At 38.0% G+C, this 27486-nt stretch overlaps 1 protein-coding gene across 20 annotated transcripts in view; it reads right to left on the reverse strand.

Annotated features, from left to right (window-relative positions):
• The window catches only part of SOX5 (SRY-box transcription factor 5), a 614147-nt gene that overhangs the window by 208584 nt on the left and 378077 nt on the right, over nt 1-27486 (reverse strand). For all 20 annotated transcript variants that reach the window (XM_088164910.1, XM_088164917.1, XM_088164914.1 and 17 more), the window contains one exon: nt 8925-9135. In XM_088164910.1, the coding sequence (XP_088021036.1) occupies nt 8925-9135 (211 nt within the window). The remainder of the gene's footprint in view (nt 1-8924; nt 9136-27486) is intronic.

The raw sequence follows: 27486 nt of genomic DNA on the forward strand, positions 1-27486 counted from the left end.
AAACAGCCATGTGTTCAATTACCGTCTGTTTTCCCAACTACTGCTCTCTCCAGTAATTACACCATGCAATGCATTCTACATTGACATTATATTAATGTGCTGGGAGGAGAAATCCTAAATACAAATTAAATCAAGGCTAAACATCTCAGAAAGTCACACAAGTGCTAACAGGGCGTTCTTCTGCAGAATGCACAGTCTGATTTTTCTCTTCATTCACTTTTCACTTTCATCCTCTGGCTAAATAAATAAATTAAAATGCAAGCTTGAAAGAGCTCTATTGCCCCAAAGACCAGCACAGCAAATCTTTCATAAGCTCTCTAAAGTCCACTTCACCTGAAAAAGAAAGCTCCCCAGTCACAAGCGTTTCCTAAGTATCAGCAACAGCAAAAACAGCAGCAACAAAACCCCTTCAACAACAGACAGGTGACAACAAAATGGGGCAAGAAAAACAAAAGCAGAAAACTTTACGGACTGAGACAAAAGCAGGAGAATAAAAGTTTAAGAGAAGGTTTCTTACCCTTTTGCAGAACCGTCAAACAACTTCTATTGACTACTGAATAGCACACAGCAAACAGACCAAACAAAAGCTATGATGAAAGACATATTTACTCGTGCAGGGCTCCTTCCCCCTACCTCAACCTTTCTTTCCTTTTCACATACACCCACACTACACCGTTTGCATTGTGTTGTTAAATAACCAATAGCAACCCAGAGGAAACAGTGGAAGAGTTTCTATGATGCTGTCAAGCACCAGACAGATGCTTGGCAGTGTCAATACGTTCTTTACATTCGGGTTGTGCCAAGGTTTGAAATTAAAAATAAAATAGAAATAATAATACTGGGAGAGGAAGAGAAAGATGGCAGAGAGTTAGTGCATGGATATACAATAAGCTTTTAAATCAATGGAGTATCATCCTACCTGCTGGGTTTTACTTCAGCAATCTGAACTGTTATGGAAATAGATAAATAGAGCTTTTCTTTTTACTGTGTGCTGGGCTGCAAAATTTTACTAGAAAGAAAAGTAAAATTCTGGGGTATACCAACTGCAGATTTCTAGGCCCTCTAGAACAGGTTTCAGCTGCAAAGACAGGCCAAGTACATCTAATGAATGTATGTTCCAAAATCAGCTCCAAAATAAAATGCTCTAGGTGCTGCATAACTTTGCTGACTTGAGGCTTCAGAAGGCACAGAAATTTGCACATTTGGAGGAAATCAAATTTTGAAATTTTTTCTGACTAATTTTACAGATTGCCCTCAAAACCACAGTGTGTAACATTCAGATATATTTAAGTGTCTGTAAAACAACTGTTCATTTGTCCTTCTCAGGTCACTAGATACAAAAACACCCCCTAAACCTCACCAGGTTTTGCAACTCATTTTTGTTTGACTAGTTTGCATTTTTTCATTTCAGCTGCCAAACCAAGTCAGGGGAAAAGCTGTTTCCACCTGACCCAAAGTGTTTTATTTAATCCTAATTGAAATGTTTTCATTTCTCTTTCAGATTAATCATCTTAAACATTTAAAAACAAAAAATATCATTTCCAAAGAAACATTTTGTCTAAAAATGTTGACTGTTCCAAATTTTCTACTATTTTTTGGCTAAAATTAACTTGTTCAATTTCTAAATGCTATCAGTCTTTAATTACTGTGTAACAGGTTTTAGGGTGCTTAGGGCAGAGAGTTCCCCCCAGTTCTCCTTTATTTGGTTTCTGAACACTTTTTAAATTCATACGTTATAGAAATCATACACATATAGCACGCTTCCTCCTGAGGCAATGCAGAAACCACAGTACAATTAAACTGTATAAGAAGGAAAGATGCTGAAAGGAATTCTACCTTCCCAGTACAGCTTATGTACAATGCAGGAGATGTATACAGATGTGCAAAGCTGGCAACCCTCAAACCACCTTAAAAACATCAATGTTAAACAGACATGTATCCAATAAAACTAAGCAACAGCTCTAAACTTAAGAGTGTTTTTACAAGGCTACTTCATTAGCTAAACAAGCAAGTGGGAGTTGCTACAAATGTTGCTCCTTGCCATACTAGAGGCTTTCCCTTGCTTCTGGTAAACAGAAGACACAAGACAGCCTTGTGAATAGCTCATGGCACAGACTGAGATCTAAAGCTAATCAGACAGGATGACAGGTCATCTTAATCAACTTCAAAAGCCAATCCACATGCTCATCCCAGTTCCTCACCTCCCCTTCCCGCATCGCTCTCTCGCTCATTTGGCTGAATTTCCCCCTTCCCCCTCCACTCACTTCCCACAAATTGTGCTGTTAAGAAAGAACGCAGGGAGCCCTTCAGGTCTCAGCATCCCGGGCGCAGGTGGTGAGGAAAACTTTGAAGTGAGCTCTCCACTAACTCTAGAGCTGGCCGTGCCTCCTCTGTAAGCAGCTCTTATTAAAAAAAAGACCAAGCATCCACTAGAACAAAACCAAGCAGGCCTATTTAATTAGGGCAAATACTTGATATCCACTTCTTCATGTTAAACCACACAGTCACACAAGCCTGGGAGGTCTGATTAATTTTAAAATGCACGGTCGTGACAAGCGCCTCAGGGGTAAGAGAAAGGGGGGAAAAAATCCCACAAATCCTGCTAGCTCAACAAATAGGTTTCAGCTAAATGGTGTGTATGTTGCCCAGATTAAGATGTTACTATTCAGCAAGGGCTTGAACCCTTAATATGAGGGACAAGAGGCCTGAGAAACAGGTGGCTTGCTCTTCACTCTTGAATAAATTATATCCCCGAAAGCTGCGGCACACGAGCACCCAGAAGGAGCTGGCACACTCCCCCATGTACATCTGGGTATTACAGTCTGGGGCAGAGGTTTCTCCAGCAGTTATCCAAGGACTGAAATGAAGGTCAGAAAGCTAATGGCTTTTCCAGGGGAGGGGGAAATGAAAATAAAATAATAATAATAAAAAAAAATAAAAAGAGAAAGAGCACACACACAAAAAAAGGCTAACTGCAAACTGATCTAGGTGGAATACAATGGGGGAAACACACAGCAAAATGATTTGGGGTCAAAAGTAACTAAATTTTGAAACACACCCCCCCCCGCCCCCCCCAATTCTGAAATGAATCACAGCTGGTGAGGAGTCTGGCTACCTGGGGGATAAAGGCCAGACAGGAGCCTAAATAATTATTTTTGACTTGCTGAACCACTTACATGTTGTGTTGTTAAAGATGAGAAGTGAAAAGAGAAAGAATTTTGCTTTGGCTCCTGCTTGTTCAGTATTATGGAGTGAAAATAACCTAAATGGAAATTTTAATTGTAGACATCCATCAGAGAATACTTCCATTTTGAACCAGGGAGGGGGAGAGAGGGACTGCATCTTCTCTCCAAGAGCACTGGTTTCCTGTATCTCACTTGACCATAATGCTTTCTTCTATATTTAAGATGCTATATCAGCACCTCAGATGCCGTTATTAAAAGGAAGAAGAAAAACCCAAAAGCTAAAAACCTTTGAGGATGTAAGACGAGAGAGCTGGAAGGGAATCTAAGCAAATTTTGAAAACATCCATTGAAATAAACTGTGACTATCAGGCTAAACTGTTGGGAAGGAAAACACTTAAAAACTGAAGGCAACAAATAAATAAACTTCACTTTGAGCAAGTCAGAGCTGGCAAGGCTTCAAACTAGGCTACCTCTGTTCTAGAGTTGAAGCGCTTGTTAATAAAAATTTAAGCTACAGTATTTAACAGGGCATTCTCTTTACATAGGCCTATTTCAAAAATAAACTTTCAAATGTTTTAATTATTTTTTATTTGTATCAGCAGTATATGAAGGCATATTTCCATATGGCAGAGTCTTTGAAAGAAGCACATGGAAGTTTGATGCTGGCCTGCTCGACAAGAAAACACACATTTTCTAGTGACAGACTGCAGAGACGAACATGGAACCACAAGGCACCTGAAGCATCCTTCCACAGCAGCAGGAGTGTACGAACAAAACTTGAAAGTACTCAGCTGCAAAGTACCCTTGCTTGTCCTTCAGTGGAAAAGCATTACAAAGCCTCTTGAACACGTACTCTGTCAAAGGGGCAGTGAAAAACCAAATAAAAGAATTTTAAACCTCAACCAATTACAGTATCCTTAGGCCTTTCCCGAATCTGTGCACTTTATTTCTTCCCATCTCATCAGATGTGATTTAAAAACAAGAGTCTGCATTTCAAAGGCCACCCTTCTTGTGCCCATGAATGGCCTGCTTTGGAATCTATGGCTTAAAAAGAGGGAGACATCTAGATTTTTTTTACAAGATTTGCTGATTAAAAGTTTGATAATGTTAGGAGATACTTCAACTAGAGAGCCTGAATTCAGTATGGCTCACTTTTATGGATTACAGAACGGCTTAAACAGCAGTCATTTAAATTACCACATTAACAGGTGTTGTGATTTATAATGTAAACTTAAACATCAAATACAAATAGCCTTTGGGGGATGTTCAGAAGACAAAAATCATGCCCAAGAGGCTCTTCTCATCCGTTTTTTCACAATAAGTAATTACTTATAGTACTGCTGCCTACGATAATACATGAAGGTACAGTACTCATATTGCCTGTTAAAGCTCTGCAAACATAAGTATTCCCTTCTTACTAAACAGCTGAAATTAATCACTCCCCCTCCGAAGACCTAAGGACTATAAGATCAAAATTTTGGAGCAGGAAAAATATGAAACACCATAAACAAATAATGTGTGTGTTCATATATATTTATATCTAAATACATACAACACATTATGTATGTGTGTATATGTGTGCATATATGTATGTGTATCTGTGTATGTGTCTTCATGGAAAGTTTAAAGTATTCATTTAAACAGCCCAAATGAACTGAGTTTCAAAGCTCCTTAGCAAGGATGAGTGAGCCATGCAGATAAACGACTGTACTCACACAATCTCACCTGCTCAGTCTCTGTCATCAGGTAGATGCTCATATGATCCTTCTTTATACAGAATTCCTACAAATTCTGAAGGAAAACAACATGGATCTGGCCTCAGAAGACCCACTATGAAGGTTTTAAAGATGAACAGATACATAACCTGTTAAAACCATATACTGCCAAAATGGAAAAAGAAGATTGATTCTTAATGAAAACTTAGGAGACGTAAAGAGCCAAAGAATACTCCAGCTTATTCTAAAAATAGGAAGGAATTTACTTGTTTGCCTCTTTCTTTTCCAGAAGCCAAGCCATACGTTTAGGGGAAAGGCTACAGAGATTTCAGAGATTTAATTTTCCACAAGCACGCGCCATAAATTAACATACAGCAATCCAATCACATTAATAGTGCAAGGAAAAGCTAAGTGGTTGCTTTGGTCTTTTCTTTCACAAACTTGTGTCAAGCTCAGTGACTTCAAAGAGATTTCCATTTCATTTCTATAAATGAGGAGAACAGACAGACAGAGAGTCTCTGCCATCTTCTGATGCCTGAAGAAAACAGAAGAAAAACATGCCTGTATCTCATTCTCCTAATGATTTCAGCTGCAAAAGGAATTCCATGGTTGGCAGACGACCCTCGGGGCAAGGGCTTGAGGTCTGTCACAGTGTATAAGGCTTCTCCAAACCCACTCCATTATCTTCATTATTGTATACCAGGAATAAAAGGGGACTGACTCCTCTTCTGAAGCTCAAGTTAGAAAGGACAGAATGTTTCATGTAAAATAACATTGTGTGACTTCAGTAATAGGTTTATGCCTTTGGGGGCTTAATACTAAAGCTTCATATAAGGATTTTCCACAGAATTTGAGAGAAGAAAAATGAGCACTGTATTAGTAACGAGTAAAATTCCGCAAGTTTTACATTCACTGAAACATTTATATCTCTGTGTCAGCATAACTCAATCACATTGTCAATCATATATTTTCATCCAGCAGCAGGAAAATGGCAAAATTAGGGGGAAAAGAAAAAGACCAAGGAGCTTTAGAGCTAAGTATAAACCCCACTATAAAAACATTCCTCCCCTCCCAACTCATACCCAGGGCGGAAAAGGAAGTGACAAGCTTTTTGAGCAGTAGGTAGTGTGGGTTCCTACAGGGCACATTAACCAAGGGTATATATACTAAAAATCTACATGAAAATCATTTATATGAAGAGTGGTGCTTCCCTTATCAGCTCATGTGAGTACAGGGATGTGTTAATATATGTGCATATACACGTGTGCATTGCTGCACTCTGAGCAGTATCTTTAAAATGTAAAAATTCTTATCCTTTACTGACCAAACTTACTAATTTTCACTTTTATTTTGTAACAAACATAATTGAACAAAATTGTTTCCCTTGTATCAATAAAGTTTCTTAGAAAGAATCAAATATGTTATCGATATTTTGGAATAGCTCACTTGTCCTTAAAGCCCGTTTCAGAAAAGAGAAGCCCTTTCCCTGACTGATATGGGGTTTGAATTGAGACCTAAAGTTGTCTAATCAGCCCTTTCTTTTTTTCTGATTTTGAAGAAACAGGCCATTTGAGAGAATGCTTGAAAAGCACGTTTCCCACAGCAATTCAGAAGACTATTTCAAACAATAAAAAGAGAGCAAACACAGCCCATTGTACAAGTTAAATAATATATAAACTTTTGAGTACACAGAGAAATGGGAATCTGGCTCATATCTGGTCTTTGAAAGATTCACAGGAAATTGATTTAATTAAACCTCAACTACTGGTGCAAATGTTTCCCTTTCTTCCCGAAGGGAAATAAAGTATTATATTATTCTTGTTGACATAATGCAGCAAAGCTTAACCAAGATTCTTGATCTTCATCCCACAAACCTTTACAAATTAGCAAGACCAAAAATCATTACCGAAATATGCATTTATCACAAATTGCTGCATTTTTACCTACATGTACTATCAAAGATTCCCACTTGTAACACCTTATTCACAGAGAAATTCATTAATATGCTAATTACCTGACTAGCAACCAGTGATGACTGACAATTTTACTTTAGCACTACATGAAGAAGACATGACAATAATTTTCTGCTGGAGTTCAAACAGAGAAGACACTGTGTTGCATTAGAATATAACTCATTTAGGGAAAACGACTCATATTTGTAGAGGACCTCTAAGAACAGGCTAGCCATCTGCACCCAGAAATATATATTTTTTAATTAGCCACTCTAAAAACAGCCATGTTGGCTGAAGGGAAGGGGGAGGGAGGCTTGTCAAAATGATGTATTTGTCCCTCACCACCTTTCAATGCTCTTATGCAAGTCTAATTTTCTTCCTAGCCAGCTCACCTCTCTGGCCTCCTTTTGTTTCATGTCCCATTTCCCATTCTCTTCTAACTTCTGAACTTTTGTTAGTTCGCTTTTAAGGAGAAAGGGAAAAAAAGCTCAACTCTTTCCTATTCATTTTTTCCTGGATGGGGAGTGAGCAGAGACATGAATATGGCACCCTCATAATGATTTAACTAGGGCTTAATGAAATTTTCATCACAACCTGCTGTTCAATTTAATGGCCTTTGAAAGACAATAGAACAATGGCTAGAGGGAAGAAAAGATTTTTTGTTGCACGCATTTGCAAAGCCCAACATTCAGTTGCTCCCCCTCCTCTCTCTCCCAATCTCTTCACAAAGCTGTAGATCTTTTGTTTGTACTGTATATTTTCATTTTAGTAGAGCTGAGATAATGCACAAGTTCTGTAACCATTCTCATGTCTATCTGTGGCCTTTCCTTAATGGAGTCTGTGCAGCTTGTACAACCTCATACTCAACAGAACTCCTTGTTCTTTCCTCTCTCAGATAAAAGCCTGGTCTCCTTCCCACCCATTCCCCCCCAGTCTCTTCCATCCAAGGGCACAAGGTATATTATGGCACTGACCATTACATAAACCTAACTGCAAAATAAATGTTGTAAGTAATATAAAAAAAATGCTTAGACGAAGAATTTGTTTCCCAGCAGACCCTTACTGCATGCTCCAGTCAAGAAAAACCTAATTTACAATCCTATCATGCTCGTGTATGTGCCAGCATGTTTGTATCTGTGTTTTCATTCCAGTATGCAGGTTGTCCTTAAATTTTCTTGTCACTTCATGCTTTAGCACTGAGGTGGACCCTGAAAGCCCTGCTTTTAAACATTTGGAATAGATTTCTACAACAGGATAGGTGAGTGCAAATGAAAATAGAGTCTCATTGCTGTGCACTAGGAAACAAGGCTCAGTATGTTCACACAATTGCTCGCAGTGCTCCAAAAAGGCTGCTGTAAATATGCATGCAGATACCTTTGGAGAGAATAACAAGAACTTCATCTTCCAGTCAAGACTTTGACTCTGCCCCAAACAGGCAAAAATTAAAAATCCTAATCTTTGGTCTTAGTCCACAGAGCACAAGTCCTACCACCACCAGCAGGAGAGAAGGTTTCAAAAAGACACCTGTTCTCCAGAAATGATATCTATAAGCCAAAGTTGAAACTTGCTGGCCACACATAATGCAGGGAATACCTGCATTCCCTCTGCCTGTACAGCACCTGCACTACAGTTAAACAGACAATGATGCATCCCACAAAAAAGCTTTCATGAATTCCCAGTTTAATTTCTTACCTTTCAAATAATGACATGCACACTAGATCATTTCACAAAAACATTGATGATAATATTTCTTTTAGTTCTAGAAATGGGTAGAGGGGTGTAAAAGCCCCCAGGTGATTAAAACTAGCTTACTGCAGGCATATTGATGAGGTTGCAACTGTAACAGAAAGAACACCAGACTCTCTTTTCTGGGAAAATCTAAAAACGTTAGCTATGATGGGACATTGATAAAATTTACCTCTAATGTAGAAAATAACTGTAAGATCTTTAATTCTGCTGGCAAAGGAAAAGCAAACAGAGCAGAAAACGGCACAATTAAAAAGTATATGTATCCAAAGGATCTGGAGAAAAGAAAAAACACAGAAAATTTTGGCCAGCTTCCCAGGCCTTACCTTCTGGCTCGTTTTTGATGAGCTCTTCCATTTTCCTTTGCTTCAGGGTGTCCACGACATCTGCGAGGCTCCCCTTGCGCCTCTCTGGGGTTCCCAGGGCTGTGCTGGACAAGGACTCTCCACTCTGACGCCCACCTTCTTCTGCCTTCAAGGGTGAGGTAGATGAGTTGTGCGGGGCAAATGAAGACATCACTTTATTGCCATCAACTTCCTGAAAGGGGAGAAAAACAAGATGAAACATTCCTTTCTTTTCTTGAAGAAGGGGGAAAAAATAGACAGAAAGAAAGGAAGAACAATCCTTTGTTCTTTGAGTTCATTGCTATTTGTTCTTCTGTTGAAGCCTTTAAAAAAGTCATGCAATGCTTCAAAAACACCCAGAACAAAGCCTATCCATAAAGCATAAACCAAGATTACAGGCTGGCGTGAACAAAGATCAGCTTGCAAGAGAGAAACATAAAATACGGTTTTTCCCTAATTGAGAAGAAGTGTTGTTCTCATAGGTTTCCTAATAACAATGGTATTGATTACCTGTAATTGTTTGTTCTTCTACAGCTCTCTTTCTAAAAAAAACCTTCAATTTTTACAAGGACCATTAATTTCCTGACTTTATAAAGTACTTAATGCCTTGATTGGCTAGTTGTTTTAAGAAATAAAATAGCAACTAAACATTAAATGTCCTTCACCATATGACATATTTTTACTCACAGTTCAAGCAGTTCTCCCATCTATAAAGGATGAAGCAATTGCTTTCTGTTTTCTAATCCTATTCTCTTCTGTCATAAACCTTCACTTCTTGTAGAAACAGTATTTTTCACAAAGGTGGTCCTAATGACTTTCCCTGGCAGCACAATGGCAAAACTCTGTGACTTCCCGGAACGTGCACACAACCCTCCTCACGTGAGAGTCCACAGAGGTCTACTCATTAATTTTAATGGAAAGCAAAACTGGTTCCAGCATCTTCAAACTTGCCTTCATTAACGTGAGAGCCTTCTCCTCCACATCTCCTCCAACATAAAGCAACGTTCTCTGCACACATTCCTTCTCCTTTCATGTCTGTTATACTCTACCCTTCTGTACACATCTCCCAAACCCATTTTTATCTCTGCTAATATATGCCATCTGTACCTGAAAAACTTAGGCCAGTGTCTCCAAATAAAGACTGCAGCAGAGTAATAGATTGCATAAAATATAATACTGTAAACATGTTTTTATTTAGATGTGATTTTCCAGGTTTTTTTTTCACTATCCTATTACCTTACATTTTTGTATTCCAGCTGTTTAATGAATACTGTTTCTTAAAAAAACCTCTGGATCATCTTGTGATATGAGTTACAGACTTGGTTGAAAAAGTCTTTATCATTTTTAATTTTTTTTCATTTTTTCATTTCATTTCAGAGGGTATGAAGGTGATACCTATACCTACAAATATGCAAACACACTATTTTTAGAGATTTGTGTTATAATTCTATATTGTTTTGAATAATTTTGATGTCTCTGTGCTAATAAATCACAGTATTTCAGGAAAAAAATATACTTTTATGAAAGGAACATAAGTTGCCACAAAATATTTCAATAAAGTTTGAGTAAAGCTACATGGAAAACATACAATAAAGAAAATATATTTATTTTCACAGGTTACTTTGTTGTGGCAAAAAGATTACCTATGGTTAAGAAAACTTTTAATGCAAACAGTTTTCAGCAGCTTGAATGTGTTATATTAGTGAATAAATTCCCTAACAGAATCGGATTTAACTGAGATTACAATCTGGGCCATCATATGCCCCAAAAACCAAACCCAGTGATGTTAATGAGAGACTTTCTACTGACGTCAATGAGCTTTTGACCAAGCACTAAAAATTTTCCAACTCCAATCAACAGAAATGCTCTTTTTTTTTTTTTTTTCCTTGCAACTCCCTCCATTTTTGTTCTGCACTTGGAAAATTCCTAGTTGCTAACACCGGACTTCAAAACTTAGTTGAAACCAAAGGCAAATTTCTTCACATATAGACTTGAGTCAACTGACTTTTTCCACCAATCTAAACAAGCAGAATTGTTAATTTCAGCATCATTTCAGATTTTATGTAAAATTCAAAACTATTATCACCAAGCGGCAATTTTTTTCCTACACACAAGGCTAAAAGAGGAAATATCTTGAAAGCTGCTTTCTCATTCACACTTGGAGACAGATAAGCCAAATATCATCCTTAGTTTAGTTCTTAAATCTACCTATGCCATCAGTCATGTACAGGAACAGCGTTTCTTCATTTTACCAGGAACTAGTTTCTTGTTTTAATCCAATGCAGATCCCAAAGACTTTCACTCCTGTTTCTCTGCGTGTCACACGTTGGTCACAGACACAAAGTACTTGTAAAAGTTGCCTAAACCTCAGGTATCACCGCTTCCATGTACATTTGGGGTACATGGAAGTGAGGTTTTTAATGCAAAAAACCAGTTTGTTATAAGAGAAGAAGCATAAGAACACAAGGATTGAATGATTATGTAAAGTAATATAAGATGGCTTTGAAATCACAAATTGCTAGGCTTCCAAACGAAACTCACAAGTGTTTTTAAAACTCTGCCTTGCTTTCTGGGGAAAACAAATTGTGAGGGGGACAATGCAGTAGTCTGTGAATAATGCATCATGAAGGGACTCTGAATACTCAATTCCTAGTTCTTTCAAATGCACTGTGAAACCAAGGAAAATATCACCTTTTTTCCCTTCATTTCAATTTCCTACCGGTAAAACAGGCACAAGTAATCTCTTATATTATAAAGGTCTTGGAATGATAAATTTAATAATAACAGAGACACCCTCCTACTACAATGTTGACTAAAAGCATTTATAACACCACAGTTAGACTTTATAGCTGGATAAGAAAGGAAAGGGAAGTGTACTACACAGGTTTTTTTTAAAAGATAGATTACATACTTAGATATACAATCAAGAAACCATCCTCCCCAACAAAATTTCTTTAGACTACTTGGTTAGGTGTGCATGCATGTAGTGTTTGCATATCACATGCATGGCTGTTTATACACTTGTGGGATTTAAGACTCAATCAAAACACATGTACAGTAGGGGAACAGCTGCAATCACATCTCAGTGGGCTAAATTACAGTACACCAGTGAATTATTCATTCAGAAGGATCTGCAATCACACATCCATTGCATGATTTGCAATCCAAGAGGAATCCCCTCCTTTCTGTACTGATGGTTGAGGGCACATCCCAGCTTCTGCTGCTGATGACACTTCAGCATGTATCCTCCAGCATACCAGCTCCAGAATCTGCTTTCCCACACACCCAGTATCCTCTTTTCTGTCATTCCCAACAACAATGTGAAACGTGCAACAGTTATCTTGGCATTCACTTCATGTCCCTCTCTTTTATTTTGTTCTTTCTTATGCCATTACTTGGCATGTAAAAAAGCTCTCAATGGGTCTGGATTTTTACTTCTAGCATGTAAAAAAGAAAGGAAGGATACTCCCACCACATAAAATCTGCTCATGTCAATGGCTGCAGAAAGCCAAAAAACTTCGAGTAAAGAAAATCCTCTGATATGGCATACAAAAGTTTAACTATCCCCCTGAAAACACCCAGAGAAATCCTTAATGGCAAGAAAGATATGTCAGCAACAGTTTAAAATTAATCCCCTGAGAAGAAGTTCCCTCCCAACAAGTGAGACTTAGGAGGTTCTTTTTTTAAAAGCACAAATCCAATGACTTTCTTCAGTTTAACTGAGAGAAAAGCAACAGCACTGGTAAAGTGTTAAGAAACATCAATATCTACTACTGACGTTTTACAATTAAGTCCATCAAGCCACACACAGGACCCATCTCTCAGCCACCAAAACAGTGGACAAACACTTTTCCTGGAGAACAGTCTCTCTCAGCTGTGTAACCATTTCACCTGTTCAAGTTTGATTACATTCCAGCCTCTGGCACTGTTAATCCTGGTAACAGTTTTACGCAGGCAGCAGCTGCTTGGTGGATGGGGCTCTATTGTTCATTTGCATTGCGAATTGCACTGCTAATGTGCACATCATTTCCTCCAACTCTGAGCTGGGATCATACTCACCAAACAAACACCTGATGCTGCTGCTTCTTGATTTCCCACTTCGGAAAGGCAGACAAGGACCAACACAGATCCTGATGAAACAAACGCTCTAGGCCCTTCTTCCCCCCTCCAAGCAATAGCAACAAAAAAGGGACCAGCCCACCTTTCGTGTCTTCTGCTTCTGCTCCAAGCTAGAATCCACAGGAAGACTTGTTCATTTACAAGAAAGTTGCCTCGATATTGCCAAACAGCTTTCCACCAATGGAGGAAATACCTCTTCCAAGGTTTAATGATAAAACAGGCTTCTGCCCTTTCAGGATGAGGTCAATAATCTTCCTTTGTTAATCTTGGGCAAGCTTTACTTAATCTAGCCCCCTTGTCACCTTTGTGATTGACAGGAAAAGTCATGTCACTGGACAATGGACTTGTCCTCACTGAGCAACATCTTTTTAAAGATTACACAATGTTACCCTTGCTCTCATAAAAAGTGCAAACATTGTGCTGGTAAAAGAAACTCCTCATTCCAGCTGTATCTTTCAAATTGTCTCCCTCTGTTTCCAGGGTCCAAGGGAGGACTATTTCAGTTCTACAGAGGAACATTTAAAGGCTTAATGAAAAGAAAACAGGTTGTACTCGGTGAGATTTCCAAAATATCTTTTCGTGCTCTAAATAAATCTCATCTTCTCCTTCCTCATCTAGAGATGCACATTATTCCTGTCTGCAATTAAACTCAGACACTCTGCTTCTGTGACATTAAAATTTTGTCCCAAACCAACCAAGAATCGAAGCAGAAGAAAACTGAGAACTAAGTCTGAAACTGTTAATTACCACCATATGGTATGCATGAAGTCTGCATCTGCAGAAAAAAAAAAAAAAAAAAAACAACAAAAAAGCCCACAAAAAACCCCATGAGAATCAAGCTGCTGGTGTTGCAGCCAAAAACACCTGGAATAAAATACTTGTGTCTTTAAATCAAGCACGGATATCGTCTGATTTTAAGAAGCCTGTGATTCTAAAAGCAACCGAAAAGGTTCCTTTTTTCAAAGCTGGAATTTTGCCCATCCTTCACTCTTTTAGAATGTGTAAAGAAGACCAAAGGCAGGCTTTTTTTCTCTGCCTTCTACATTAGACACGTAGAACTATCTATTTTATAGTCTCCATAGTGACCAGGAAGCTGGCAACAGTATGACATAAGAGATAATCAGAAAACAGAATACTTCACTTTTCTGAAGACAAATGATTATCCAGCAATTCAGTACTGTTTCCTATTCTTAAAAATTTATTTCCACAATAATATTCTAGGAAGTAAGTATCTATGTATAAGATTCAACAGCACAGCTACTTCAAGTGAAAATCTGGAAGCTGTAGAAATACTTCCATTGCCCACAGGAGGCCCACCAGCAATTATGAGAAAATTCAACTTGACATTTCTAGTATTTGTTAATGTTTAAAAGAAACAAAACAGACACACAATATTCAGAAAGCAAGAATGATCTTTAATTTTTTCTTAACCTTCCATTTACAAACTTTGCCTTAATAAATGTAATTAACTTACTTCAGGAGCATAAGTGCCATCACCTTTCAATGGGAATCGTATTTTCAAATCACTTAACTGACTTGGAAAACTGTCTCCTTATACATTCTGTGTCACAGGCACTGCAGAGCAGGTATTACCACAATGGTTTATGGTGGCTGTCAACCTGGCACCTTCAGGAAGATGAAACACATATTCCATAAGGCTTTCCAGTGAACACTGTGCTTTTTGCATGTTAGAATTTCCTTCCATCTATCTTGTATTTAAATAAGTCTTTTGTCTGTAAGTTTCCTTCATGTGGTAAAGTTGCACACCAGTGGTGGAGAGGAATGATCCCAAGGAGATTTAAAAGAAAACAGTGGAGGATACAGTAAGCAAACAGGAGACTGTACAGAAGGCCATGGAAGGGAAAAGCAGGTGGAAGAGGATAAATACATCGCTAGGAAGTAAGAACTGACACATAACCCAAAGAGGGATAGAAGTGGTTAAGGGCAGCATATAAAGATGTACATCCAAAGGTAATGGGTCTGCAATTAGATCAATGCAAACCAACCACTATCCTTATATCGATTATTTATTTTCCAAGGATTGTGGTTTTAACGATGAAAAGCGAAATCAAATGCGATAGAGAGTGAAGAAGGAAGTGAATGGATTGGAAGAGTCATCTAAAGAGGTCATTGTGGCAGAGAATTAAGACTTTCACCTGAATCAGGTGAACTAAACACAGTAAATAGAGATGCTCTTCTTTTTTTTTTATTTTACTGTGATCATGCTACTACCATCAAGTGGAATACATTCAAGTCATATACTGATTTGGCTTTACTGACACAATGTATTTGGAACTCCATGATCCATATCTTGGAGGTACTACCATACCTATATTGGACCTACATAATCCTGATGAAATCTTATTCTCCCTCTAAAATGTTAAAATTTCACTTTGCAATGGAATTTTATTTATTTATAGCAGTCATTACTAGCTCTTGTCTTTCAGTCTGTATTTATTTGACATCAACTGCTGTATCTAATTAATGACCTCTCCTTGATGAAGCAGAAGATACACTGGCAGAGGTTTCAGTGGGAAGACAAACAGGTATTTCCAATGTTTGATACCCAGGAACCTGGCTGAAAATGGTTCAAAGCTCAAAAGGAGAGCCATCTGCCATAGGAACTCTGCTACATCCAGACACTTTCCTTTTTTTTAACCTTTTTTCTCCATACATAAACTGATATTAATGAATATTTCCCGCATCTTGAGGCATTTCTTAAATTGATACAAAAAGCCTAGAGATTATTGGCCAAAAGCCTCACAGAGGTTGTGTTTTCATTTTTATTGGTGCAATAAATACTCAGCCCTTATATTACTCCTACATTACTCCGTGGGGCACTACAGCCCAACCACCTGAAACCGGAAATTGGGAATTCTCTCATATATCAAGTGCCACCCCACAATATCTGACAGGAACACTGAAATGTACCTTGATTTTTTCCAAATACCACTATACTCAGATTGCTGCTGCAACTGCATGAGCAAGAGAAAGCTTCAAACATTTACAAGGTTTAGAGATGAGTTGCAAGGAACTGTTCAGTTGCAGTCACACAAAAGGAATGATTTCTAATCCGTTTTGCACCCATTTCTAACTTTATCCTCTGAGATTTAGAGAGCATAGGAACTGCTTTTTCAAGGATTTAACTATCTACAGATAGAAGGAGGTGCCTAGCGGGATTTCTGAAGATGCACAACAATATACATATTCATTTAATTCTCACTGACTTCATTATAAGTGTCTGAAAATAAAGAGGTGGAACCAGCACAGTGTGACTGGGGGACTCTGTGCCTCTTCACCAGACCATTATCAGACTATCTCTAGCACAGAGCACAATCTGATAACTGATGCTTTAAAACAACCATTTCTCCACTGGCTGTTCTGCATTCCAGCCCATCCCCAAACACACAGCACAAGTTTAGTATTTCTTACTGCTTATCCCATCATTTCTACTTGATTTATTAAAAATGAAAGAATTATATGCAAACTGTGGATCTGTTTGTAGTAAAAATATACGAGAAAATGTTATGACTGAAATTTTAGAACTTTTTATATTGAATGCCAAGCTTCGGTTTTAAAAATTATTTTCTTCTGTGGTCTATATTTTGGTTTTATTTTTAGCCCACTTCTTTGTCCCATTTCTTGCAACGAAGTGTTCCCCATATCCAAAAGTAATTTGCAAATCCTTGGATATTAAACTTAGTAAAATTGCAACAACTACTTTGTAATGGGTAAATGTGGTTAGTGGCATGATTCCTGACACCCATACTCAGACCAGATCTCTCCTACTGCATCCTTCTCCGGCTAAACTCATTTTAAGAAAATAACGCAATATAGGATTACATCTATTTGCTCTCAAAACACTTAACAAACAAAACTGGCATTCTGAGAACTCCTAATATGTTAGCTATAACCTGCAAAAACAAAGAACATGTTGTACTATGAGAGCCTTGTTATCTTTGTGCTAGTAATCTTCATGCTTAAAAATAATAAATAAAGCTCTGCAAAAGCACTTTTAAGACTTTTATGAGCTCTTCCCTGAGGGACTAAAGATCACCCACAAGACCTTGCTAAACAAAAAATAAGACTGCTTATCAAAACAGCTTGGTAGAGGCTTCAGCATACATTAAATCCTCCTAATAGTTTGGAAATCATGCAGTATAAAACGATTATCTTCGTAAAAATACAAGCTTACTAACCAGATACAACAACTCTGGCTTGTGAGTGTAATAAAACCTATGTTGAGTGTCAAAGCCAGTTTGATCACCAGCTTTGTTACTATGAAACAAACCCATTGTCTGTGCTAATTCCTTGAAAGAAGGGGAGAAGACTATCTGAACAGAACTCAGGATAAAAGGAATGCCATAGGCCAGCAGTGGCTCCTGGACTGTTCCCAGCTTTCACACTTCAATTCACTACAGTTTTCAGATGGAAAGGGATGTCAGATTACTTCATCTGTTTTCTGGTAGCCTACAAAAATTTGTACCGGGCAGATTATTTCACTTCATTCATTTGGCTGGGTGGCTGAGAGGAAAGTAAAGAAAAGCCACATATGAAATAGTTAAAAACTGCCTTCTCTGTGTTGAAGCTCATGGGGAGGATATCTTACCTGGAAAGAACAACCCTCCAAACTGGGGAACAAAAGAAAAGAGAAGATCTGCACCTACAAAGGCCTGTGCTCATGTCCATACTAAGGCAGGGTGATTCTACAAATACCAAAAACAGGTCTGTAACAGAAGGGAACATCTGGTGTGCCCACACTTTTGGTGGGGTTCCAGATGTTTGAATTTGGCCAGAAAAATGTCTCAGAAAGACAGGCTTCCCATTCTCCCCATGAATATTCTACAGATTTTCATTGCTCTGTAACACTGCCTCACCTCCACTTCTGTTCAAACCACAACAAACTTAAACAGCTGCTTCTTCCAGTGCACTGGACTGCTCTTCATCCTTGTTAGAGCTTATACCATCCATGTCTTTTTGGAACAGTTAGCATATATTTACTTTCGTTATTCTTGACCATATTTAGGCTTTACTCTCTCAGCCTCCTCTCGCAGGTCAGCTCCTATTGCTCTTTAATAATGTATTTCTTGCATATGAAATCCCTCCAGTTTGCTTCTTTCTCCAACATGGCTAGAACTGAACACATTATTTCCCATACAATCTTAGCAGAGTTATGAGAAGGACAATTACCACGTTACTGGCTTTTTTGTTGTCTCGCTACAAGACAAGCTCATACACAACTCGTTTTAACAAACCTAAGCATTTTTCAGCATTACTGTTTTCCAGTGTCTTTCTCACATTGACGATCTAGATTTTTGTTGTATTTTAGATTACTTGCTCCAGCTATATCAATTTGTAACCTTAATGCATTACTTTTTTTTGATTACTTGCTCCAGCTGTATCAGTCTGTAACCTTAATGCACTACTTTTTTCCTTTTTTTTTTCTTTATTTATTTTATAGCTACTTTACCTGGAACATTCAAATGAGATGCTTGAAAGATTGTATGAAGGAAGCAGAGCTCAATGCATGCATACTTCCCAAATAAAATCCAGGCAACTTGCAATAATCAATTACTCGGGAATCACTTTTTCTTTCTACTTTTAAAGATCTTAGTCCACTCGTGTATTATAAGGAATCTTACACACATCCTGCATAAAGGATGGTGATGGAGTTGGTATAGGAAGTAGAGCACATCCCCTATGGAAACAGGCTGAGAGAGCTGGGGCTGTTCAGGCTGGAGAAGAGAAGGTTTTGTGGAGACCTCAAAGTACCTTCAGTAGCTGAAGGGGCTCTCCATTAGGAACTGTAGTGACAGGACAAGGACTAATGGCTTCAAACTGACAGAAGGGAAATTTAGGTTAGATGCACAGAACAAATTCTTCCCTGTGAGGGTGGTGAGGCCCTGGCATAGGCTGCCAAAAGAAGCTGTGGCTGTCCCATCCCTGGAAATGTCCAAGGCCAGGTTGGATGGAGCAGCCTGGGATGGGAGAAGGTGTCCCTGCCCAGGGCAAGGGCTTGGAATACAGTCTTTAATGTCCCTTCCCACCCAAGACATGCTCTGATTCTGTGAAACGTAGGTATGTGGCTAAATCTACTGGGCTTTTAAAATAATCATGTTCTGTTTTATACACGTTGTGTATTTTTCATAAGCCTTCTCAATTCACATCTATTTATCTATTTTTATCTTGTATTTGTTCTTTTGCTTTTCAGAAGATTATAACAAGACTTACAAGAAGATAACCATCAAAATAGTCTTTGCCTCCACAAAGATTAGCATCACATTATTTCTTTCTTTTGAAAGCAATCTTCTGGAAGTTCTCATTTTCCAGAAGAGCCAGAAAACACAACTTTATTAAAACAGAATAGCTACTTGAGAAATAGCCTCACTGTCTCCACCGGAGTTTACTACAGCACAAGAATAGGAATAAAAAAAAAAAAAGAAATTATTTTCGTTCAGAATGTTACCCTCATTTATTTTTGCAGTGAATATTATCCAGCCCAAACGACTCATGGATCTGCTTTTACCTAAGTACTCTAGTCTGCTACCTGCTTTTTACAGACTTCAATTACTTTGTCTACTACTAGCTCTCTTACATTTCTTAAGCAATGTTACAGGACTTTTCCAAGCAGTAACTGGCTTAATCTTCTTTAACAGTTATTTACAGACTTTTTTTCCCTCTGAAATTTATTTCACCTATTCTGCTCTTTTATAACTTGATTTTCTTCCTATCTATAACCATTACAAAATTTTAGTGAAATAGAATTTGGAATTCTAGTGTCAACCAAAGTAGTTTTCTCATCTTTGGACGAAATATTGCACAGGATATATAAAAAAAAAGGAATACATATTTTCTGTGCTTATAAACAGAGAATAAATCCTTTCACAGAAAGACAGTTCCACAGAACATGTTTTCAGAGTAGGAATAAAACTAACTTGGATCTTGCACACTTCAAAGGACAGTATTTGATCAAAAATGCCAAATATATCAGGATAATTACTAAAAATTAATGAGACAGAATTGAATCAATGTAACATTGATACATAAACATAATATGGGTTAGAGCTATTCAGAATTTTTTAAATTAATCCCCACAAAATACCTTTGTGGTATTGCATATAGGAAAAGTCAAGAAATGGCATGAGCTGATTGGCCAGGTTCCAAAGCACAGGAAAGGAAGAGCACATTCAGCATCCAAGGGTTATCAAGAACCAATTCCCTGCTCACTCTTCTGGGTCTTACTACACCTCAAATGGTAACATTATGTTCTACTCCAGGGAGCAAGCATAATGTCATTTCACCATTTAAGTCCCATTCTAAAGCTCACCCAAGCAGAGCTTAAACAAAATTTAAAATGTACACAGACCTCACCAGTTTAGACTATGGTTGAGTAATGCAAAATACCCTAATAAATTGTAATTTATGACAGATTCACAGTTGTTCTCACTCTGCAGATGAGTTATTCTTTCTTCTGTTTCTATAAACTGCAGTCAGCAGCATACATTGCCTACTATGAAGAGACCTTTGTGATAAGATGATATCAAGGGATGTTGTGACATTCCTGATTAAGAATTACACAGTACGCAAACTGTACAGAAATGCTAATTTCCCTCCCCTTTCTCATCACTTACCTAAATTATTCTGAGTAATACAAATGATCTTTATTAGCTTTAAAGCAGTTCATTCTCATTCTCTTATACCATTTCATTAAAGAAATCAAATTCCTGTAGATGACTAAGAGCACAATGTATTTTCCTTAACAATTAATTTTGTGCACTGATGTACGTCATGTTCACAAACAAACCAAAAAAACCCCAAGGAACATCAATTCTTCTATAGTCACAGCCAACTACCCACCATCAGCAGAGAATGAATAACTTTTGCTGGAAATAGCCTTTCTTCTCCAAATTCCTCTTTGAATCACTGATTTCTGAGTATTCCCTGTAGTTTTCAGTCATCATGAAGCGATGCTGAAAAACCCACAGAATTGCCCAACCCAAATAAGAAAGGCACAATTTTCTCCACTTTGACTGGAAAGAATGTAAGGCTGCTTTATGGTGAGGAAGCATTGCTTGACTAACAGAGAATGGTTTTATAAAATCTCTCTCTTTCTGCTCTTAAATTTACTAAAATTGGGTCTCATGATGTGATCCAACCAGGTATCACTGTGCCTACCAGCACCAAGCTGGTCTGCAGAAGGTTTCTAACAAAAAGTTCTCTGCAATGCATTCATTATACTCAGCAACATCAAACAGGGAAAAATAATTAAAAAGCTCCTATTGAGCACCTAGAGACCTTGAACACAGACAGGGGGTGAACACAAAGACAGGGTATTCGGTTTTGAGTCACACTTTGCAGATATCTATATGCAGATATACACACACACACATATATATATGTGTATTCATACACATTAAAAGAAATTAAAGAAATTACAGTGCATTTTGAAGGGTTTTCTTATTTTCCTCTTCCCTTCTAATCTGGTCTAGGGGTGTCTACACTTACAGTATAGATATTTAAGCATACTCAAAAGTGAAAAACAAATGAACATGACATTATAAAGGGGAACTATGCTGAGAGCTCATTTGGAGCTTGCTTACAAGGAGGTAAAAGTAAGACACGTAAGACTGGTCCCTCTGAAAGGCACACAATCCTCCTTACAGCACCTCTGACAGCACTGGGGGCTGCACTCACACATTTATATAACACTCTTCTCACTTTGATTTATTTGATTCATTGTTCAAACATTACAGAGGGTCTCCTAATTCCAGGTTCAGAGAAGCTTTCAAATATAGAGGGTCAAAAGATGTTACAATGACACTATTGTCACAGCTTCTGATCTAAACTGGATCCAACCAGTTCAAACTAGTCCAAACAGGTTTGAACTAGTCAGAACCAGTCTGAATTGGTCTGGTGCCGTTGGGTCCAGTTTAAACAGTTCAGAACTGGTCTAAATGTGGCCCCCATGCTCATCCAGACTGGCAGTATATAAATCACAGTTCCCAAATCAGCCAAAACATCCCCTTCAAAGGAGAAAACCTGGGATTAGGAAGGCCTATGGAATCAAACCAATAAAAAAACCCCAAAAACCTAAATTATATTTCCAGTGACTGAATGGAGAACTTCTGAGGACTGCCTAAATGCCCACCCAATCTTCTAGTAAACTTTTTTTCATCTTTTGATCTTGATTATCAACATGCTTTTCCAGATTTCAGCACATTTGTTTTCTACAGGAGCTGGCCAGAAAACTGAACAACTCAGCAAGAGTTTCTGAAGATCCCCATGAGCAAACTGCATTTAACTCCAAAAGTTATTTTCAGAGAACAATGGGATCCCATTTTCAGAAGACTAAACTGTTCTAGAAATCTCACTTCCTGAACACATTTGATTTCAAGCCCTTGTGTTTATTAATTTTCATGTCAGCTATTATTCACTTCAATACAAAGAAAAGCTTTCTCCTTGGAAGTAAAAGACCAAGTTAAGAGCTCAGGTTATGCACAGTGATAAACAAATTACAGCCAGAATTAGCTGTTAAAATGCCTCAAACTTTAGCAGTTAATCAAAAGGTTTACTTTAGGGCTTAAGTACTATTGAAAAGAAACACAATATCCAATGAAGACACTAAGGAAAATAAACTGGAAAATAGACAGCAACAAACACCTTTGGAAGTTGTTGGTCATTCTTCTGCCGGCAAGACTGAATTAATTTGAGACTGACACAGATCAGTAGAAGTTTAGATGCAAGTGTCTGTGTTCTGCTTCTGTAACAGGAGAACTTCCAACTACGTAGGGGCATAAACAGAATAGTGACTTTAAAATGTCACCTATAATCAACATGTTTGTTCCCCATGTATTTTCTGAGTCATGTCTATCTGCTTGCTTTGCTGACTTTTTTTTTTAACTGCCCTTAGCACTGAAGATTCAATACAGCTACAAAAGTAGGACCTGGACTCTGCTTTGCATAGTATCAACAAAATAGTTAAGTACCATTTGCAAAGTGTTTATTACTAGGGATGATGCGAAGCAAAAAAAAAAGACGCAGCATATTTTCAAACCCTGGGTTAAGCTATAGCATTATAGGCAATTAATAGAAATATCATATTTTTATGCAACTAAATTTGACCTCAAAAGCCACATCAAGACAGAAAACATAGGACCCGTTAATGTCATTTTTACAGTCATTTATCTGACTATAACCACACTTTAAAGCATTAAGGTCAGCTGGTCACAAAGCATGACCTACACTTCTGACTAGCATGCACTACATTTGACTTGAGAGTAAATAAGGGATTGACACTCCATTAACCCTCACAAGTACAATTATTTATCAAAACAGTTCAAAAGACTACCTGACAGAGAACTGATAAATCTGGAAGCAAAAAATGAAACTGTAATAGTACTAACTGATGTTTTGCCAGTGATGAAGAGCTATTTCCTACCACAATTCCTGTGGCAAGTCCTCCAGTCAGTTTTAACACAGCCATCCATTTTAAATGACTCCACTTTAATTCACATTGGCTTTGACAAAATCTCAGAGTTTTTTTGTTGTTGTTGTTCTTTTTTTAATTTCCATCTTCTTTCCCAGAAATAATGCATGCCAATATCCTGTATTTACAGGAGTCTTCAAAGACTTCCCTCAAATGCATGAAGAAAATTCAGAAGAGCTCTGAAGAGATTGGCCCTACCTACTCTTCTGCACTTCTAGTTATAGTTATAGCCCAAGGATGACACCTATTCCCAATATTCCTATTTGGTGAGGTGACCAACATTTTCCCACCACCATGTGAACTTTATTTTTTTTATTTCAAGACATGTGGTGGTTGTTAATTCTTAAAATTTCTATAATATCTTTATGTTGTGACATTCTACCCGAATTCTGCACTGAAGCATGGAGTTGAGTTGCTTATCAGCAGCTTTCATCTGCCATCAACTACCTTGACTTTTTGACTGCAGAAGCACTTTGCACTTCCAAAGATCGGGAAGTTTGTTCAAAATCCTGTACTGGAAAGGAGGGAGAGTGAGAAGCTCCACCACACGAAGATTCCACCATGATCAATTGGAAACGCTGTCCATCATTGCCATCTTGTCTTGCACAGTGGTTTCCCTCTGGCAGTATAGCACACCCCTCTGTTGCACTATACCCTACACTGATCTCTCTAAGATGCACAGGTGGGAAAAATCACCAGGTATTCACCACTGGAGTTGCAGTTACTACAGCAGAGCTCAAAAAAAAGCAGCAGTGTGTAGCAAATGAACCACCTTCCTTACCTTTGCTCTCCCTTTGGGATTACTTCACTACTTTGTAAAAATGTATCAAGTTCATGAACACAAACAGCTCACCCAGCTGGCCCATACCTTCTTTCGGGTGGTCACAAGGCAAGAACCCCAAAATGCAAAAATCAAGAGACAAGGGAGAAAAAAACATTTTAAGGGGAAGAGGCTTTTTTCTTATCAAATAGCCTAAAACACAGTAAAAGGCACAGAAAGTGCAGACTGACATCAAGGTCAATTTCTACTAAATGTCATCTAATAAAGTGGAAAGATTGACTTGATAACGCCTTTTTAACAGAGGATTTATTACATTCATAACATACAGAAAAGCATAATCCTCATTATATTAGTTATCTTATTTCAGCTTGTACAAACAATTTATTCCTTAAAGATAATAAAAGGAAATTGATTATGATTTTCAATCTTTTGCACACTTTACCTTATACATATTAAAATAATCATGTTTAGGGGAGTGAGTACTTTTTAAACATGACTCATAAAATTGATATCCTGAGGTCTAATGTTTATTTTTTCCCATTGACTTCCAGATCAAATCCTTAATTTTTGAAGACTTCCCCACTGCCAACTCCTTGTCTTGGAAACTCAACTTCTTCAGCTTCTTTTTCCTCCTCCCCCTAAGAAAAGCTTCTGTAGTCAGACCTTACTGACAATTCTTTGGATATGCACGAGCCACTATAATCCATTTTGCTATTCAACAGCTCTACACTAAGAGCTCAGCAAAGCAAAGCAGCCCCAAAACTTGTCCTCTGCCAGGTACCTAAGCAAAAGAGAGCAGCACACAAAGCCTTCCTTCCACCAGAAAATGCGTGAGAGAGGATTTAACTGCAAGTTAACTGAACAAATCTACACAGCACCATTTATAAAATGTTGTCTGAGCCACCCAGAGTATGTTTCCACTTGGGATTAGAGCTTTTCAGTAGCATCTCAGATGCACCTGCTGCAGACACCACTGTTGTTAATGGAAAAGCATCTGTTTTTAAGCAGAAGCCATAGCTGTTAAAATGTGAATGATTCCACTCTAAGTAGTTCCAGAGAAGCAACAAAACTGTAAAAGTTTTTAGAAAAACATGGAGACAAGAGTCCCATATACTGAGAGGAAAGTTTGAGACAAGGGAATGTGATATCACTCTTCAAATACAAAAACATTTAATGTAGAAAAGAGCGTATTTCCTTTTGCTGCAGTGGCTAGAACAAGAATTAATGAGAGAAAACTAATGCAGCAAACACTATACAGGAGTCATTTTCTAAAGGCAGAGACAGCAATACCCAGACAGACTGGGAGGTTCGAAGTCTCCTGTCTTGGATAACTTCAAGAAGTCAGACTATTATCTGAAAGAAATTATATTGGTACAGCTGATCCCTGGATTGAAGCTGGGACTGGATGACCTCTCCCAATCCCTCTCAGCCCTACAATTCCATGAAGTTCAAGGCTGACAAATGGTGAGAAAGAGATGTGCTCATTCAGTAGGGGCTCTACAGATCTGCAAAGGACTTACTCACTAAGCTGGATCAGGGTTTTTTAGTTGTGTTTTGCTCTGGATTTTTTTTTTTTTTTTTTTTTCAGATAAATCAATAGGCTTGGGCCATTTTCCAAAGATGTGATTTGGTAAGTTTCAAGCCAAACCTCTCAAGCTTTACTCATGAGATAAGTGCTAAACAATGAGCCAGATTCATCAAAGCTTTATAGACTTACTTAAAAGAAAAAGAAACTGATTCAGCCAACTCATTTCAAGCCAAATCAGGCAGTTGAAAATCTATTCCTGAGATTTGGAAAATCTGTCTTTTTTAAAAATATTTTTAAAATATGTTTTGAGAGTCCCTCTTTTGCAAGAGCCTCAGGCAACTCTGTCAAGAAACTGGTTTTTTTGGGATTTTTCAGTCTGATTAGGAGTGGTGTATTCCTCATGTCTAAAGGAGATAGCTGAAATATATGTGTTTGTATATATACACCTAAATATTTTTACATATATACTTTTATATACAACCAACATAAGGATTCAAGAGCATTCTATCAGAAGTTTTGGAATTAAAGCAATGGGTTTACTTTTCAAAAAGACTAAAAATGAATTTGCTTCTTTACTTCAAGAAAAAAAAAGTAGTGCTGGACACCAGTATACTCTACTAATGCACAAAGCTAAAACCTGTACCCTGCTCTCAGGCATGTTTTTGAGCCTTAGTACCTAAAATCTACCATACTTCTCAGTAGTAAGCCTTAGAGTACTTCCTAGAAGAAGGTTCATGTTCTTTCAGTGCTTGGTATCTCTACCAAGAAGAATAACAGCTGAGCTAAACAAGTTAGTTTTTGTGTACACCCCACAAAAAAATCCTCCTGGAAGCACCAAAATATTTCAAACAAGGCATCAAACATTACCAGGAGAGGGGAAGACATAGGCCTGGTGTTACCTAACCAGGATAGGACACAATGTTGACTGGGAATGGAGGAAAGGACATCCAGTCTACCAGCTAGCATTCCACACATGGCTTCTGAGCTGGAGAAAATCTGGACTGGAAACGCCATGCTGGTAATGTAGAGAATTCTATGCAGAAACTGAAAAGGCCTCTATCCTCTTCTTCCCATATATTCTGTTACTTCCCAAGTAAACTCAATTTCAGAGGCTGAAAGTTGATGTCACTAGAGTGATGGGCACAGGCCGAGACCATAAGACGACTGCCCCTCTAGCCCAGCATCAAGCATTTGCTGTAAACATTTACGTCAAAGTGATGAGAAAATGTTCAAAACCTTGCCATGCCTTATTTTCTGTTTCTGTTCTTTGCAAGGAAACTACTTCTTCCAGGAACATGGAAAAAGCATGTGACTTTGAACTGGAAACCCTGAAAGATCAGTGAGCCTACCTGCTAATGAGCAACTTGCTATTGAAATGAGCTCGTTAGCTTTCATTTTTGCTGGCTGCTGATCGATTCATGAGCCACTTACGTGGCCTCTGTAAGCTGTACATAAATTATCAAACACATTGATTTCTCCAAATAATAAATCAGGAAGTCAGTCCTTTCCATACTTCTAGTATAAATGCTTAGCTCAATGGCCTTCAAAGTTTAACCAAAGAAAACAATGATAACATCAGTGTTCACAGATACATTGCAGCTGAAATGGCAAATATTCTGCTGCAAAAATA

The sequence above is a fragment of the Sturnus vulgaris genome, chromosome 5 (genome assembly GCF_052056855.1).
Source record: "Sturnus vulgaris isolate bStuVul1 chromosome 5, bStuVul1.hap1, whole genome shotgun sequence".
Classification (NCBI taxonomy): domain Eukaryota; kingdom Metazoa; phylum Chordata; class Aves; order Passeriformes; family Sturnidae; genus Sturnus; species Sturnus vulgaris.